Source organism: Phocoena phocoena, chromosome 5 (assembly GCF_963924675.1).
Source record: "Phocoena phocoena chromosome 5, mPhoPho1.1, whole genome shotgun sequence".
NCBI lineage: Eukaryota > Metazoa > Chordata > Mammalia > Artiodactyla > Phocoenidae > Phocoena > Phocoena phocoena.
Window position 1 is genome coordinate 3134485 of NC_089223.1, and position 18911 is coordinate 3153395.

At 36.8% G+C, this 18911-nt stretch overlaps 1 protein-coding gene across 1 annotated transcript in view; it reads left to right on the forward strand.

The window, feature by feature from the left end:
• RAPGEF2 (Rap guanine nucleotide exchange factor 2) overlaps nt 1-18911 on the forward strand; it is a 242455-nt gene that overhangs the window by 112774 nt on the left and 110770 nt on the right. The window contains exons 5-7 of the mRNA XM_065877765.1: nt 12994-13069; nt 14940-15107; nt 17401-17418. Coding sequence (XP_065733837.1) covers nt 12994-13069; nt 14940-15107; nt 17401-17418 — 262 coding nt within the window. The remainder of the gene's footprint in view (nt 1-12993; nt 13070-14939; nt 15108-17400; nt 17419-18911) is intronic.

An 18911-nucleotide genomic window follows, 5' to 3' on the forward strand; every position in this document is an offset into this window, starting at 1 on the left:
GCCAATTCTTATATAAAGGGGATGCCAGATATTATAAATCCTATTGAATTTTGTAAGTGAGGTAGTATTAATTTTTACACAACATAGTTTGAAACTGATGGTTTGGGTTGCTTCCAGTTTTTGGCTTCTGTTTGTGTGGACGTATGTTTTCATGACTTCTTGAATACATACCTAGGAGTGGAATTGCTGGGTTATGTGGTAAATGGATGTTTAACTTTATAAGAAGCTGTCACACTGTGTTCCATAGTGGCTGTAACATTTTGCCCTTCCCACTAGCAGTTTTTGAGAGTTCTGGTTGCTCCACGTCTTCTCCAACACTTGGTATTGTCTGTCTTTTTAATTTTAGCCACTCTAGCATATATGTGACGGTCGTCTCACTGTGGTTTTATTATGTGTTTCTCTGAAGGCTAGCATTGTTGAGAATTTTTTAATGTGTTTATTGGCCATTCACATATCTTCTTTGAAGCGTTAGTTTACCCGTTTCAAACACTTTTTTTAAAAAATTGGATTTTGCCCATTAAAAAAATATTGAATTGACTGTCTTATTTTTGAGTGTGTTCTTTATGTATTCTGGGTACAATTCCTTTTTTAGATATATTTAGCAAAAATTTTCTTCCAATCTGTGGCTTGCCTTTTTCTTAACTGTGTCTTTTAAAAGCAAAAACTTTCCACCTTAATGAAGTCCATTTATGTCAGTGTTTTCTTTTATAGTTTGTACTTTTGGTATCCTGTTTAAGAAATTTCTTCACTTGATGTCAGAAAGGTTTTCTCATGTTTTTCTTCTAGAAATTTAATAATTTTAGCTCTTCCATTTAGGCCTGAGATCCATTTTGATTTAATTTTTGTGTATGGTGTAAGTAAGGGTTGAGGTTTGGCTTATGTTTCTTGATAACAGATAGTCATCTGTTCCAGAACTATTTATTGAAAAGAACATTTTTAATGCATTAAGTTGCCTTGGCACATTTATTAAAAATCAGTAGACCAAATTTGTTTCAGGTCTGTTTCTGGACTCTTTCTTTTCTTCTGTTGATCTATTGATACATGTCAATTCTTATACCAATACCACATTATCTTTATTTGAGTAGCTTTATAGTAAAAATCCTGTAGTATAAATCCCTCACTTTTGTTCTTTATCAAAATTATTTAGCTCTTGTATGTCTTTGCTTTTCCATATAAATTCTGAAATCTGCTGGTCAGTGTTAGGGTTTGACTGGAATTGTATTGAATCTGTAGATCAGTTTGGGAAGGTTTACTACCTTAATATTGAGCCTTCCAAACCATGAACATGGTATAGCTCATAATTTATTTAGATCTTCTATTATTTTCCTTTGTAGGATTGCATCCCCTTTTGTAGTTTTTAGTGTACAGGTCATACACAGCCTTCATTAACTATATTCCTAAATATTTTTTGATGATACATACTAGGTTTTTAACTACCTCAGTCTATAAGAACAGATCTGAAAAAGGTTAAACAATATTGCCAGGGTTACTGTTGGTAGAATTAGAAGGAACGGTTATTTACAAAACAAGGGGAAACAAGATAAGTATGGTTTGTGAAAAATGTCCACATTCCATGCAGTTGAATTCAATAAATTGACATTTTATTACTTGATATCTTTGTAAGAAATCACACATATGTGTGAATTTATGCTTTTCCTTTCTTGGAAATGTGTTCTTTTAACTTCCAAGAATTTTGTGAATGCAGTATTATTCAAGTGACCTGAATTATTGTTTAGGTCCTATTTTATAAAGACGTGTGCTATTTCAACATCTTTTATGATATATACCAGATTTGGGGGAGGCTGGTGGCTGGGTTTGGGTGCCATTCGTATAAGCCTTTAAAGAATATCAGATGTTTCTGTTGGCATTATTTGAATGTTTGATTCTTGAGATCAATTCAGGCTTTTACTGGTTAGGACTAATCTGAACTATTCATTTGACTTCATCTACCATTTTTCTCACTAACAAAAGTTACATAGGTCTGTTCAGTTTTTTCTTCATGTGATTGTTTATTTTACCTCTAATGAATTTTACAAAACTCAAGTTATTTTCTTTTTTGGTGTTATTTTTTATATAAATTTGTTTATTTTATTTTTGGTTGCGTTGAGTCTTTGTTGCTGTGCACGGGCTTTCTCTAGCTGCGGCGAGCGGGGGCTGCTCTTCATTGCGGTGCATGGGCTTCTCACTGCAGTGGCTTCTCTTGTTGTGGAGCACGGGCTCAGTAGTTGTGGCATGCAGGCTCAGTAGTTGTGTCCTGTGGGCTCTAGAGCACAGGCTCAGTAGTTGTGGCGCACGGGCTTAGTTGCTCCGCGGCATGTGGGATCTTCCCGGACCAGGGCTCGAACCCGTGTCCCCTACATTGGCAGGTGGATTCTTAACCACTGCGCCACCAGGGAAGTCCAAAAATCAGGTTATTTTAAAATAAGACCTCAGAGCTGAGCTTCCTCGCCTCTTCAGCTCATCCACAGTGTGCTTTGCACAATGAAACAGGGAAGATTTAACAAAGGCATTTTGGATAAGGCATGTGTCCAGAAGCTGATGGGAAAGCTGTTATGGACCATAACTTTTCTGCAAACTGATCAGCTGCCATCTGTGTACAAAGCTCTGTCATCAGCAGAGGGGCCTGTTTGTGCCACTGAGTAGACTGATAGCAGCACATCAGTTTAGCTGAGCTGTTCCCCAGCAGTTGGTCACGAGGACACAGACACCACCAAAGTGTGGTCATCATCACACTACTGGCCTTTGCTGCTTAGATTGTGGCAAGAGACAAAAACTGCTTGCTCCCTTCACCCCCGTACAGCTGAGGTAAGAGCCACCTCTTTTCTCTAGAAGGGAAAAATAAGAGCAAAAGCGGCCTCTTTCAACTTTTCCCATGTTGTTTTGATATAAATTTATGCTCGTCTTTTCCACGGTAATCATTCCAGCCAGGTGCACAATTCAGCATCCCTCTGGTGGTGGAGAGCAGTGTGTGTAGTAGAGCTCGGGTGAATTTTAATAACAAAATTGCATGGCCGAGCCCACCTAGGCGTTTGACCTTGAAGGCTCAGAGGAGAGCAGGCATGGCAGATTTCCCTTGGCTTAGGAGAGTGGGTAATGAATAGAAATTGATAAAGAGTGTCTGTCAGGCTGCCGCTGAGGTCATGAGGCTGGTATGCGGAAACAGTGCCCGCAAGACAGACACGCGTAACTCAGAACTGCAGCCCGGAGGGTGGGTGGGTCACCGAAGCAGGAAATTGGCCATCAGGCGGAATGCGGGCTCCGAGCACAGGCTGCAGCCGCGTGGACTCAGCGGGAGAAAACACAGGGGCCATGGGGCGGGCTCGAGGCTGCAGACACCCAACTCCTCTACAGCGAGGCAGCACTGTTGCCGCTGCTTCAAAGATATGGAAGCCAGTGCAGGTTAGATTTGTTTTAAGGGATTGAAATGTTAACAGCATAAGTATCAGATGGCTAGTACTTCTGTAGTTACTTAGATCACAGGCTACTGAGGAATGAACAGAGGGGGGGAAAACATAGCTCTGAGGCTTCGCTTGTCATTTTTTTTTCCTGTGCTCTGTTTTTAAAAGCGACGGTTAAAATGTGGAGGTTCGCTGTGTCGAGGAGCCAATCTCTGTTCATCTGTGCAGCGTGATGACTGTTAGAATACTTCTAAATGAGCCTTGAAAGAAACTGTCTGTTCAGTTCTCCCAAATAGTTCTGAAATAGCCTGTTCACACACACAGCTTCTATGTGTACTCGGTGTGTGTATGTTTTTGTTTTAAATAGCTGTTACTTTTTTTTTTTTTTGCTTGTTAAACTAACGGGTGAGGACAAAATATTTTTAAAAGATTAAATGCATTTTTGTGATGTCTTTAAAGCCACTGTCTTCTGTTAAATGTATTCCCGTAGAGTCCACTGATTTTTGAGAATGGAGTTGATTGCATCAGCAGTTACTTGTTAGATTTTTTTTTCTTAATGTGTATTGCTGTTCTGCTATCTGAAGACAGGGGCGTGTGAGTATTTTTTGTAAGTCCTAAATAAACGAATTGGTTTTGGTTTAGGAGCATCAGGCCAGACATTTTTTAGGTTTTAGTAATTGCTTATCATTTCCTAGAAATGAAGATACGAAAAATGGATATCTCGGAGAATCACGTTTTCAATCATTTTGTAAATTAGGTTTGCCTACCAGTGTAGTCACGGCTTGATTGTTGTGTATTCCCTCTCTGGATGTAGCCTGACATGAAAAAGTTTACATTCCAATACTGAGGGGTTGCATTCCACTGGGCAGTTCTGACGTACCACAGGAATGCAGAGGCCCATACAAAGGGCAAGCTTAGGGCCACCGACGGAAGAGGCTTCCGTGCTCAGCGACTGCCTTTCGTGGAAACTCACACTCACAGCAAGTGCTCATGACTCAACTTGGATGGGGAAAATGTGGTCACAGGAACGCAGGACAGGATGGCCTTCCCTCAGAAGGAGCCTGCAAAACCCTGTCCGGTGAATCACAGCCTGTGGGTATTTGTGAAAACTAGGTAAGATTTTATATTTGCAGGCATTGGTGCTGTCTTCCTGTGAGCCTTGAACTTGAAAGTTTATCAGGCTGCTAACGTTTTTCTCTGTTTTACATTATGTAGAAGACTAATTACTTCCAGTAAATTTTTTGTCTGCATATTGTGGGCACTATCAAGTCATTCCATTTTGCACCTGTAAAAATATTAAACTTAGTTTATTTCACTTTTAGGAACAATTTGTAATTTTTCATTTGTTCCGTTAAAATAACTTAATGGGAGTGAACATCTGGATTGTTAAACTGTCTTTGGAGCAGCCATTCCTCAGTTAGTTTTACTGGGGGAATATGAGCATTGAGTAATACTCTGTTGTGCTGCAGGTGGTCTTTTCATTAATCATTTGCTGGGAGTTTAACTTTTTTTTTTTTTTTTTAAATAGCGCAGAGAACCAATAGGTCGATGCAAAGTGAGTCTGCGTCACTTTTAGTTGTCACCTTTGGTTGTTTAGTGTAAGATTATCAGGACATTCCGAAATTGCATTGAGGTTAATAGTTGAAAGCCAAGCTATACACCATACTTTTACGAAACAATTTAGAAGGATTTAAAGACTATAGTCATTAAATGTTCACACCTTGTAGAATCAGAAGCCTGTCAGCGTTCTTAAAACACACATACCGTACTTCTCCATTTCTCCGCATCTCTTTCTAACTTTCTGGCCTTTTGTGAAAGGCTGGCATCAAGTAGAGGAAGGGCTAACAGGTTTTTAAGTATTCAGACCGTCTCATTGATAACTGTTACCTACATCTTTTTTTGAAAGACAGTTATTATATATGTATTTTAATAGTTGTATCTTTTATGTAAATGCCCATGTACACAGAAAGACTGAAATTACCAGAAGACAGGGATAATTTCTTTTTAAGTTTAAATTCAAAGTTAAAAAAAAGCTGTGTCACTTTAAACATTGAGTTTAAATTTTAAAAATATCCTTGTTTATCTTGGTACGTCGTATTATGAGAGCCATTTCAAAGGAGCAGATGTGCTAGGAGTTGAATTTCTGGCAGCAGCTGCCTGAAGAGGCTTGGTTTTTATAGATTTGACATTTACATCTTTGAGTCTCCCAGGGTAACCCTCAGGCTCTCGATGGTCATTTGTAATTTTGCTGAATTCGAGTTGCCTTCTGAATTACAACAGCTGACTTGTCTTTTTCACTCAGCTAGCCAATGAGTGAGCAACCTTCTGAGGATCCACCTTCCCACAAAGCTCTGTTCCCCACTTGTCACTGGGTTTATGCTTGACTGGTATAAGAGATGCACTATAGCGATATTCCTGAGGAGGTCTGGGAATTATTCCTTGTACATGGCAAGCTTACCAAAGACCAGAGTTCTTATATTATTGAGTGTGGAAAAGGGCTATAGCGGAAAAGGGCTATAGCAGAAAGTCAGAGGAAGGGTCAGGTCGGTGTGGGATCCCAGAACCCTGGGTGATGGAGTCTGATGGTAATTTGGGGCATCTCTTTTAACCTACTGTTAGGTAGGTTGGCTTAGTTTCTCCACTTATGCAATGAAAATTGAACTGGAGGGATGGTTCTCATGGGAAGAGGAGGATGGTGGGTCATACATATTATAAGCACTTGGGGGCCTTTTCCTAAATAGAAATATTTGAGGGCTTTTGATGTAGCACATTGGACTCTGACATACTTTCAGGTGTGAAGCTGGAGAAAAAAATGCCAAGAGACCCTATACTATATGATTTTCAAATTTTTTCTCAGCGCTGACATTCAAGAAATACATTTTGTTTTTTGAGGCGCACGGGCCTCTCACTGTTGTGGCCTCTCCCGTTGCGGAGCACAGGCTCCGGACGCACAGGCTCAGCGGCCACGGCTCACGGGCCCAGCCGCTCCGCGGCACGTGGGATCTTCCCAGACCGGGGCACAAACCCGCGTCCCCTGCATCGGCAGGCAGACTCTCAACCACTGCGCCGCCAGGGAAGCCTGCATTTTGTTTTTGAGATGCATTGTAGGCAGCAAATATGACATTCTTTTTTATTAAACTCATGGCGCTCGCTTTTCTGCCTGTTATCACAACTCTCTGTGTGGTCATCTTCCATGGAATACAAACTATTTAAGAATAGGGGCTATATTTAGTGAGCTTCTTGTAAGCTCTGTATTGATTACATAGTTCATGTTGATTCTGTAGTACGTGTCCAGTGAGTATTTGGAAGAGGGATAAGAAACAAAATTGTATGTGTGTGTGCATCTCTCTCTCTTTCTCCCTCTCTCTCCATATATATGTGGACGCGGGGCAGGGAGACGCCCTAATTTATGACCAGGGATAAAATTAAAAATGGGATAATGCTGGATGAGAGGAAAATGTAGGTATAATTGACTCTTCAAAACTGATTTCAGGTTACCAGGGGGGAAGGGTGGGTGGGAGGGATAGACTGGGAGTTTGGGATTGACACATTCACACTGCTATATATAAAATAGTAACCAACAAGGACCTACTGTATAGCACAGGGAACTCTGGTCAATATTCTGTAATAACCTAAATGGGAAAAGAATTTGAAAAAGAATAGATACATGTATATTTATGACTGAATCATTTGGCTGTACACCTGAAACTAACACAACATTGTAAATCAACTATACTCCAATATAAAATAAAAATTAAAAAAACTGATTTCAGATATTTCAGTAACATTTGTTTACCATCTCTTTGTATCTTCCTAGTTCTTTCACCCATGACCTCTATCACTTCATTGCTAAATTAGTGTAGAAAAAGATTGGTTCCAAGTTAATCAGTGGTATAGCTCAGTCATCAAACTTAACTCTTCCTTTGCCCCTAAGGTTGGTTCTTGTTTGGTCAAAGTGGAATTACTCCTTTTTCTTACTCAAGTCCTGAATTTTGCCAAAATGCTCAAAACCACTAAAACAAACACACAAATCTTCTTGATAAGTTTCTCTTATATACTTTAAAAAAAAAAATGTGGATATGCGCATGTGTGTGCATAACGTAAAATATGCCACTTTAACCATTTAAAGTGTAGGATTCAGTGGCATTATTGCAGTCACACTGTGGTGTAACCATCATCACTACCTGTTTCCACAACTTACGTTGCATAGCTCCAAACAGAAACTTTGTAACTTCGCATTTCCCTAACCCCTGGAAACCTCAGGTCTACTCTCTGTCTTTATGAATCTACCTATTCTAGATAGTTCACACAAGTGGTATCTTACAATATTTGTCATTTTGTGACTGGCTCTTGCACTTAGCATAATGCTTTCAAGGCTTGTCCATGTTATAACATATATGAGAACTTCCGTCCTTTTTATTGCTGGATAATATTCCATTGTATATATCACATTTTGTTTATCCACTCATCAGTTGACACTTGTGTTGTTTTCACCTTTTGGCTATTGCAAATAATGCTGCAGTGAAATATCTGTTTGGGTCCATGTTTTTGATACTTTTGGGTATTTATCTAGGAGTAGAATTGCTGGGTCTTATATTAATTCTGTGTTTAACTTTCTGAGGACGTGCCAAACTGTTTTCCACAGTGACGGCACCATCTTACATCCTGAACAGCAAAATTCAAGGGTTCCAGCTTCTCTAGATCCGCTTCAACATTTTTTGCATTCTTTGCATTTTTTTTTTTTTTTTTAATTATAGCCATCCTGATATCTCATCCACGTCTAGTATCAGTTGTGATATGGTATCTGGTTGTGTTTTTTGTTGTCTTTTTGTTTGTTTTGTTTTTATTTTGAGAAAGCACAGCAAGGATTTATTAAGCACTCTTGGGGGGAGAGTGGGCAACTTGGGTGAGTAGCTTCGTTGTGGTTTTGATTTACTTTTCCCTAATAAGTAAGGATGTTGATACATATATCTTCTTTGGAGAAAGGTCTATTCAAGTCCTTTGCCTGTTTTTTAATTGGGTTGTCTTTTTGTTGTTGAGCTATAGGAGTTCTTCATGTATTCTGGATATTAAACCCTTCTCAGATATATGATTTGCAAATATTTTCTCCTGTTCTGTAGATTATCTTTAAAGTTTCTTGATAATGTCCTTCAATGCACCAAAGTTTTCAGTTTTGATGAAGTTCAGTTTATTTATTTTTCCTTTTGCTGCTGGTGCTTTAGGTGTCGTCTCTGAGTCCATTGTCAAATCCAAGGTAATGGTGATTTATCCCTTTTTTTCTCCCCCAAGAGTTTTATGGTTTTTGGCTCTTTTATTTAGTCAGTGATCTGTTTTCAGTTAATTTTTGTATGTCATGAGAGGTAGGGGTCCAACTTCATTCTTTTTCATGTGGAAATACAGTTGTCTCAGCACATTTGTTAAAGAGACTCTTCTTCCCCCATTGAATGAACTTGACCTTTGTCAAAATTAGCCATAGATATGGGTTTATTTCTGGGTTCTCAGTTTTATTTCGTTGGTCCATATGTGTCTATCCTTATGCCAGTACCACACTGGTTTGATTACTGCAGCTTTGTAGTAAGTTTTGAAATTAAAAGTGTGAGTTCACTAACTTTGTTGTTTTTCAAGATGGTTTTGGCTAATTAGGGCCCCTTGCAATTTCATATGAATGTGAAGATTGGTTTTTCCTTTTCTGCAAAAAATATTTTTGGGGGGATTTTTATGGGAATTGCATAAAATTTGTAAGATCACTTTTTGTAGTCTCTTATAAGACTTAATAATAAAAAAGAATGCATCTGATAGGACTAACTTCATTTCTGACAGTGGCACCAAGGAACATTTGGAGGAGAATTTAGGCAAATGGCTTTGGAACAATCTTTTATCTATTTCTGACTTTTCTTAAAACCCTCAAGGATTGTAGGTGTACTTTTTAAGTTAACCAAGTTCTTATTTAATCTGTATCATTTCTACAATTCCTTAAGTCATGATTTTAGAAATTTAAATGATACCAACTTTCAGCTGCTATTAATAAGATTGAATGAAGTGTTCTTTTAATTTGTGCCTCTGGTTTTACAGAAAGCCTTTTGGCTACCCTTAATTTTTTTGGTGGAAACTTTTTAACTTTGTGTTTTTCCCCTTAGAAACTCTTCTGGGGCAGTGCTCTATTGTAGATTTATGTGGTTTTCTATAAGGGTATGTATAGTAATTTTCATTTTTAATTTCTCCTAGTGTGTCCATCCTTTTGAGGTGTATCTCTGTTTATTATTTGTTATTTATTATGTTAGCAGTTTACTGTGCTAATGCCTTGAAAGACTTCTAGTTTTCATTTGACTTTTAATTGAAACATGAGAACTCTTTGCTGTTTAATCTTATCTTACACACTTTGTGCATTTGATCACTTTTCACATAGAGTATTTCCTTGTGCAGGTTGGGTCCTTCCTGCCTTTTTATACGCACATAAAACTTTATAAAAATGGCTTGTACTTTATTCTTACTGGCTTTGTTTTGTGCTTTACTCTTTAAATGTCTCTGTGTCATTTGTAAACCTGAGGATTTCTCTCCATTTCTTCCTACTAAATCATCTAAGATATTTTAGAAATTTGGTCTTAATCTCCTGTGGGAGATCTTACCTGCTATATGTCTCTATCCAGTTACCTTTTTTATCTCTAAAGTTTTCCAGGACTGTATTTTTAAAATTATTTTATGTGTTTATTTATTTTTCTTGGAGTATAGTTGCTGTACAGTGTTGTGTTAGTTTCTGCTGTACAGCAAAGTGAATCAGCTATACGTATACATACAGCCCCTCTTTTTTGGATTTCCTTCCCATTTAGGTCACCGCAGAGCCTTGAGTCCAGGACTGTATTTTTAAAACAGTTTATTTATATAGAACTTGGTCAGAGATTTTTTAAAACTTAGTAAATAATGGTGTTTACTTACTTTTGTTTCTATATCTATTGTTTCAAACAATCAGAGAGTAGAAGCAGAAGTATTTTGTGGGCTGAATGGGTTTCTAGGTGACGTTTTTCATTCCTCCCTGACCATTCCTACCTTACAGCTTCTGGTTTGTAAGCTAAGAGCCAAGGGACCTTGTCATTAGGCCCCAGCGAGTGCGTTCATGACTTGCGCTTTAGCTCTTTTGAGGCCACTCTTTCCTTCTGGGTTCTTGGCTGTGTTCGAAACAATGGATTTTTGGATAAATGAAATAATTTATTCTCCCTTGCTGGAGTGGGTTCTCTGTGCATTTGCCTTTTCCCCCTCAATGTAGTCAAAGAATTAACCTGACAAGAGTCTATTTTTTCTCCTATGGTTCACATCTTTGTGATGGTCAGTAGAACCTGAGTCTTCTGGGGCTTCAGAGAGAGTTTTGTTAGGTTTTAGTGCAGCTCACTTTGCAAAAGGCATAGAGATATTTTTTGTAGCTCATCTTAGGGGATGCACACTTTTCATCCCTAAAGTAATAGTGTTAGTGCAACTAAATACATGAATATCTTCTCAGCCATAAAGTTCTGTTGAACTAATGGCTGATTGGTAAGGGGTCTTACAGCCTTAATTCTGGAGTAGGGAGTGGTTGGTACTAGAATTAGGCATAAAATAAATAAATGCCACATAGTTTATTCATATTGATGTCACTACTTCTGTTGCTGAAATTTGTGAGCAACTCAGTTCTAGCAGTTTTTATTTTTTAAGTTGTCATCTGAACATCGTATGCATTATAGACGTTTGATTTTTTTTTTTTTTTTTTTTTTTACTACATGAAATTTTAAAAAAGGAAAACCACTCGATCATGATGATTATGAAGCTTGTCTGGTTCTGTAATTTAATAAAATACGAAAAAACTTAGAGTCACATGGTTTTCTTTAGATTTTAATGCTATTTTATTTAGTGATAAAACTTAAACATACAATATATGTTTTTACCTAGTCCTATAACAGGGTTCAATGGGCAATGATGGCATGAAACCTGCTACATATTTTACTAACAGTTTGTAGTGCATCATTAAATTATAAGCTTCATTGTAAAAACTTAAATTGCAAGTAGGTAGTTTCAAAAACCAGAAGCAAATTTTTGTGTGTGTTGAGAATTTTCCGCAACTTTAGTGGTTTTTAACTGTAAACTAAGAGGAGAATATGTAAAAATTTAGGTCATTTTAATTGCATGTGAAATAACGTGACAAAGAAGATAAGATTATTTTATTTTTCTTGGTAGATTTTTTTCCACTTAAAAAAAGCACTTCAGTATGTATGGTTGTGAGAATATGTATGTATGAATATTTTTTGAAGGATTTTTCAGATATGCTAAGTATGGTTCTTTTTGATTTTCATAGAAACAATTTTGGAGCAAGAAATGACTTCACTGATGGCCTGGGCTCACCCGATAACCTTAAAAATGAGTATAGTTTAGACTATGAGGATGGTCAAGTTGGTTTGCTAGAGGTCACAGGCTGATAGAGTGAGAACGTTGCCTTTCTTGTTCTTTTCATCTTACATGACTTTTTTTTTTTCCTAATCCAAGTTGGGTTCTAATATGTGAAACATTGTGTACTACCATGACATAGAGAGAGTTATAAAAGGGATGAGAATGTCCATTGGAGCCGCTCAAATGTCTAATTGATTTGGGGAAAAAGTGCTCGGTAAAATAGCTCTTTGGAAGCGTTTCTTCCTCATATTTTTCTCAAAAGTAGGTTATTAAAAATGATTACTGGGACTTCCCTGGCAGCCCAGTGGTTAAGACTCCGTACCTCCGCGTTTCCACTTCAGGGGCCGCGGGTTCGATCCCTGGTTGGGAAATTAAGATCCCCCATGCTGCACGGTGTGGCCACAAAAGAAAAGGGTACTAAGATGTTGACTGGAGGGAAGGGAGGCCTTTTGGAGTAGTGAATGAGCAGACGTAGGTGGTACGTTAGCAGAACAAGTCATGACTACTTAGAACTCTTCGTGGCTCTACTTGGCATATAGCTATGCCAGAGAGAACAAATCTGCTCTAGTGTTAGGTGGGTATTTCCACAGATGGGGCAGAGGTGCCGTGTCTGAAGTCAGCAGTGCAGTGGAAACGCGGAAAGGGGCTTTGGGAATGCATGTCCACTTAAGTCGCTGTGTAGCTGAAAGCCCTGAGTTGAACACCTTTTCCTTAAACTGATTTTGAATAAGTTGATTTGAAAATTTAGAAAAATAACTACATTTTTAAGTGAAAGAAATGTTTAACCTAAGCAAATTAAGTTAAGGAAGAGGATTATATGCATTTTATACTTTGGATATTTTTATAGTTTGCCACTGATCCAATTCCCACCCCTGTTAGAATATTCTAAATCTTCACCTGACTGGGAGTGGTTTCAAAGAGCCTAACCCAAAACACATTCATAATGATTCTTCATTACTTACATTATGAATTCAAAAACGTTATATTGGAATTTTCCAGAAAAATATATCTGAGATTTAAAAATTTGAATGGTTCCTTGTCATTCTGTGTAAATAATGGTTTGAGATAGCTCTCTTTCTTCAGTATATATTTTTTATAGTTGTTTTCTTCCTTGTTTTTATTCATCTGAAGGGTTAGCTTAAATTCATAATTTGTATTACTTAAATCTTTTTTTTCTTTCTAGTTTTGGCAAGCGTTCTGCAGGAAGCTTTAGGCGTGGCTGTGAATGCATTGTGTTAGAGCCTTCTGAAATGATTGTGGTAAGAATACTTCTGTGAAGACTTTTTTCCCTTAAAAAAAGTTATGAAATAAAAGTATTTTCACAAACTACTTATAATAGTGTATTATATATTTCATAACTTTAGGTATATTTATTTCGTAACTTTTTGAGTTTTAATTCATAATCATTATAATTATTTACGGGATTCAAATAATGAAAAAGAAAGTTTGAAAGGGTCACGTACCTAAATGTTTGGTGTTTGAACTTTATAAATCAGTCTATGAAAATGCCATTTAATTTAAACTTGGGGAGAATCTTGGAATTGCAGGATTTTAGCTCTCCAAATATTGGTTGGAATGAGTGAGATACTTTAAATGAGACACAGTGATATGTATTCAGGCAACAATTGACATAAGGAAATCAGTTCACTTCCTTTATCTAATTGAAAGAAATTTGGAGGACTTTTATGCTGGTTAAATACTCTGTTGAGATTTTTATCTCTTTTTAATTGAATAGTGTGATTTAAAAAGTATATTGAGGTAAGACATATGCAAAAAAACATAACGTTAGAAGAGATATTAGCAACATAATTATTTTTACTGATGCTTTAAGAAAAGCCTGTCACATTCTTCCTTACTATATAAAAATGATTTTAAGATGGGACACTATGTACCCCTTAAAAAAATCAGCAACAAAAATAAGATTGGAGGGAGTGCCCAGTAGAGACATTCAGTTGGCTGATGTGCATAATATTTCCCATCCAGCATCTGTCTGGGCAAGGAAACTTTTTGAATAAATGATGGCCTAAAATAGATGATGGAGGCTTTTTTTCATATTTAATAAAATATTTGGTAAATGCCTATACATCTATTTTCAGAGGAGATGTAGGTTTTTTCCCTGTGATGGAGGAGAGGAATTTGTCAGAAATGGGAACTTCCTCATCAAAGCTAGTGAAAACTTTTGGTAAAATTTCCCAAAATTTACTGTTAAGTGAGAAAGTGGCATGGTGGTGAGTAAAGATTTAGGAGTGGAAAAATGTAGGCAGATACGTTGGGCTTTCCAGCCACAGGTCTTGAAAAGCATTTTAGATATTCCCTCAAGATTTTGGTCTCCGTTACTGCTATTTTGTGTTGATCTGAAGGATTTTTGACCTCCAAAATTCCTTGAGGATTTTGTCCTTGTCCATATGATGCTAACTACTAAGTTTGTCAGTGTGAGAACCATCTTAGAATCTAAATACGCTCTTGTGAGCAATACATTATGTAAGTGTGACGGGGATTAACCGAACGTAACTTTTCTTCTGTTAGTCCATTCATCACTTTCTAAATGTTTAAAATGAGGAAATTATGTTTTGAGAGCAATGCTATTTATAATAATAAAAAAAAAAAAAAACGAAACTGAATCCGTAGAGTGAAAGTAGGAAGAGAAGCCCTTAAGTAATCTACCAGAGTCATTCTGCCAGTAGTCGTGTCTGAGTCATTTGGGATTTGGGTGTTTTTTTTTTTTTTTTAAACAGATTTACTTCATGAGAGTTTTTGTGCTTTAGTTAAGACAATGGGGCAGTTGCTTTCATAATGCATGGTGATGTATCCTGTGAGATCTTTCATTAATAAATCAGAACAAAGACTACTGAAAATATCCTTCCCTTTGAGACTGCAGGAAATTCAGGAGTTACCCATATTGTCCTAAGTGGAACTGAAAATGCCTCTTTTCTTTTATAAAGAAAAGTTCCTCAGAACCAGTTAGTTCTAGGGAAGTTGAGAAACATTTGAAGTCCGTCGAGATAGTTTGTCTACAAATGTCTTTGCACTGTGAATGAATGTACACTATCCGTAAGTTTTATTCTGCGTCTAATCTTAATATGGAACATGGTGTTTGAAGAAATGAAATCTTGGGGGATTTTATTTCAGGTAGACTATATGGATGAAAATGAAGAATATTTTCAGCGTCAAGCTTCTCATCGACAGTCTCGAAGGAGATTTAGAAAAATCAACCAGAAAGGGGAAAGACAAACGATTATTGATACTGTGGATCCTTATCCTGTGGGCAAACCACCTTTGCCTAGAGGCTATCATACGGTAAGTTATACAAGTATAATAATTATCTTTATAGCTTTTTGTTGGGAGTTTTGTGAAAAGGCATACATTTTCCGTTCTTGATGAATAATTCCTTTCTGTGGTATACTTATTCAAAGTGCAGATTTTTCTGGAAACACATAATATGAATAGTTTAAGGAGCATTGAAATAAGATATCAAAAGGTTTAGCCTTTTTATTTCTTAACATGGTCTCTGAGGATCAGCTTTGTGGTCAGCATGTACAGTTGTAACTGGGAGATTTTTAGGTTCTTATCTTAATCTAAAATTTTGCCCTTTCCCTCACCGTCCCCAGTGACGGGTATCATACCTGTTTTTTATTCAAAAGTTAGCTACTTAAAAATTACCTATTATTTTCATACCATCGTGAGAATATTATCTGAGAATTTTTTGTTTTTAATATGATGAAGTGAGAGCATAATTTGAAATGATGCTTCTGTAAATCCCGGTGTAAAGATGGTCTGAAGCATTTCTCATAGGTTCAGAGGTCCTCTTTAATACTTTCACCACTTGATCGTCATTTGTTTCGTAAATACTAGGTGAAGAAACTACTTACGTTTGAGGAAACGGAGGCACAGATAATGAGTGATTTGTACAAGACCCCAGCGTAGTCAGTTTGGGAGCCTTATTTTTCTCACTCATTTCTCTCTGCTCAGCTGTGCTGTGTCCATGTCCCCTGGTGGCCCACCCAGAATAGTGGCAAATATATTTGAGGATTTCTGTTTTCAAGAAGAAAGTAACTTGAATTCTTCCATATGTCATAATAAGGTCAACTATGGTTCATCTATACTTACAATACCATTAAATGAGCACTCATTCATGAAGTTAATTTTAAAATAAACATATGAAAGAATAAAAATAGGTAAACGACAACTATTTTACATTTCTTGTTTGTTTGTCTTCCGTATCCTCTTCTTTCTTTTTGCAAATAAGTATAAATGCAAACCGCATGGGGAAATGTATATAGACTTGAAACTATGTACGTAATTTTCTGGGAACTTGGAGTGGTGCATCTTACACCCGCACTTGACGTGTTCCATTTCTGAGAGCCCTTTGTATCTGAATATTCAGGCAGTTTTGGCCACCAGCTCTCAGCCTGCTCCTCTCACTGCCATGCGCACAATTTTAATTTCCCATGAATTTCATAGTTGAATCATTTCATTGAGCTCATTTGCAAAGGGTTGCTTTTTGCTCATCATAAAGTCAGCTTTGTTTGCCTGCTGCAGAGCCTTGGTATTTTTTTGAAAAAAACCTATGAAAGGTTTTTTGTTACCATTGTCTATACAAGAAGGTAGTATTTTTAGTGTCGATGCAGCATCGTGGAAGAAGGAACTGTGGATTAAAAATAGCTGTACACATTACTAGTACAACCTACTAATATTGTTAATACTCTTTCTGCTTTGGAATTATTTGCCCAAATCAGATTCTATACCAAGATATTTAGCGGCAGTGTGGGTTACTAAAAATTTAGCGTTCAAGCTGACTGGTTTGATTTTATAGTTGTACTTGTCCCATTTAAGTTGGGGGGTGTCATTTTATAATTATTTCTCTCTCCTATCCCCATGTTTTCCCCCTTTATGGGGAAAACACCCACCTCCCCTACATGACTCCCCCTTTTTAATCTGATTTTTTTGTAACTGTGTAGTTTTTAAAAATTATTCAAGATTCCTTTTTTTTTTAGTGGTTTTAAAAAATGTCTTACCTGGTCAACAGGTACTTTTATGAGGGAAAATTCAGTACTAGGGTGAAAAATTTAACTTGCTCACTGATGGATCAGGTACCAGTTTGCTAATATGTGACATGGTGGTATTAATTTTTCTAAGTGAGTTCAGATGGGCAACAAGTGTCATAATTCTAAGTGTTGAATCCCGTCTTGTCATGCAAATTGTGTTTTAATTTCATTTATATAATTATTATTTTGCCTAAGTACATGATTTTAACATATGAAAACAACAAAATTAGCCCTAAGTCACATTTACTTATTCTGAGCAGAAATACTCCTTTTGAAAGAACCCTAGTAAGGTGGGAGCCAGGGTGAAAAGTTTGTTGACAAGGTGCATGGTCCTACTTCACAGGCGACCTAAATGGTTGCAGGTGCGTTTCAAGTGCATGGCTAAGGAACATAAAGGACATCATCCGTGTAGCCAGCGCTGTATGGTCATTCTTAACCTAATTTAACATGACCTTCATTTTGGCAGATGTACTGTATGTAGCATGTCTGATAATGTCATCTTTTCCTTTCCTCCTCTATGGCACTCATTTCATTTTGGCTCAAAGGAATGCACTAAATCTCAGGTATTGTAATTTGTGTGTGGTCTCCTAATACTAACCTCAGTTCATTTGTGAATTTGCATTGTAACTAATGAGTGTATAATATTGATGTGTTTTGCTTCGTCTTGTTCTTTTGTATTTTGCCCTGATTTAGTAAAATCCCTTACAACTTTGAAACTATCGGTGGTTTGGTTGATGTCACAGGCTGCTTTATTTGTGCAGACCTAGGGATAAATTGCTCACTTTCTTTGAAGAACGAATAAAAACGCAGACTACGTATTTTTAAGAATGAGTGGAGCACAGTTCTTAACTAACCTGCTTTGCGCATAAAGAAATGGAGAGAGAAAGACAGGCAGATAGGCATCGTGGGTGTTTAACTGCTTTTTGTGTGAAAGTTTTATGGGAAATCCATTAGACATTTACATTTTAAAGGCTGTAGGTGAAAGCTTTAAATTTCAGGAATCCCAGTGTGAAAGCATTTTGGGAGACCACTGGTAAAATTTTAGTCAGAATAAAGGCTTTGTCAAAAAGGAAATAAGAATTTACACTTCGCTTGCATTTTCTTATTTGCGCTTGATTTTTAACCAGATTTCATGCTTTTATTTCATTCTGTATTTTAATTGAGGCCTATAATAATATCTTTGCTCATTTGTTTCATGCCAATATATGACTAATTTACAGTTTCAGCATTACTCGTTTGAAATTTGGGGTCAAATTTGGGGTTATCAGGGAATTTGGAGTCAGGGAAGAAAAACTCATTTATCTCTGGAAACTAATTGGTTAAGTAACTAGTGAAATGTTATGGTTGTGTTTTCTTATTGCCCAGGAAAAAGATCATGAATAATTTAATTCACATCAGAGGAAGGCTACTGTCAATGTAATATCTTTGGCTATTACAGTAACCTCTCCTGAAAACACGAAATATTTGTATAACTTTTCAAATTAAGTCCATTACTTTATGTTCTATACAATATAATGCATATTAAAATGTCACAGGTGACATAATAGCTGTATTTTATTTTAGAAGCACTGCTAATTTTTCAGTGATGTGGTAAATCTAAAAAATGTTGATAGTTTTTAAATTCGATAAGATTCTTGTAAAATTGTATAAAATTTTGTTAAATTGCGCCAGTGTTTTGAGCTTTTATCTAGTACATGTATACTTAAAAGGTATATAACTTTAATATTTTAAAAGGTACGCCAGTATGTAATTAGTCCTCTTGTTCAGTATGAGAAATTACAGGTTAGTCTAATTCCCATGTAGAAGTAGGAATTGAATTTAAAATGTGCACTGGGTTATGACGTATACCTTATGTACGCTTTTAAAAATTAGACGTGTTGAGCAGTTTAAGACAGATGATAGTAATTTCTTCAGAAACACGAACACTCGCACAGTCCATGTAGAGTGCTTTCAGGTCACTTTTTCAAGGCAAGTGTGTGAGGTTTGCAGAGAATAAGCATTTTAAAATGCAGTGAGAAGGCAAGATTGGAGATGGCTTTCATTAGCATTTTCTTAC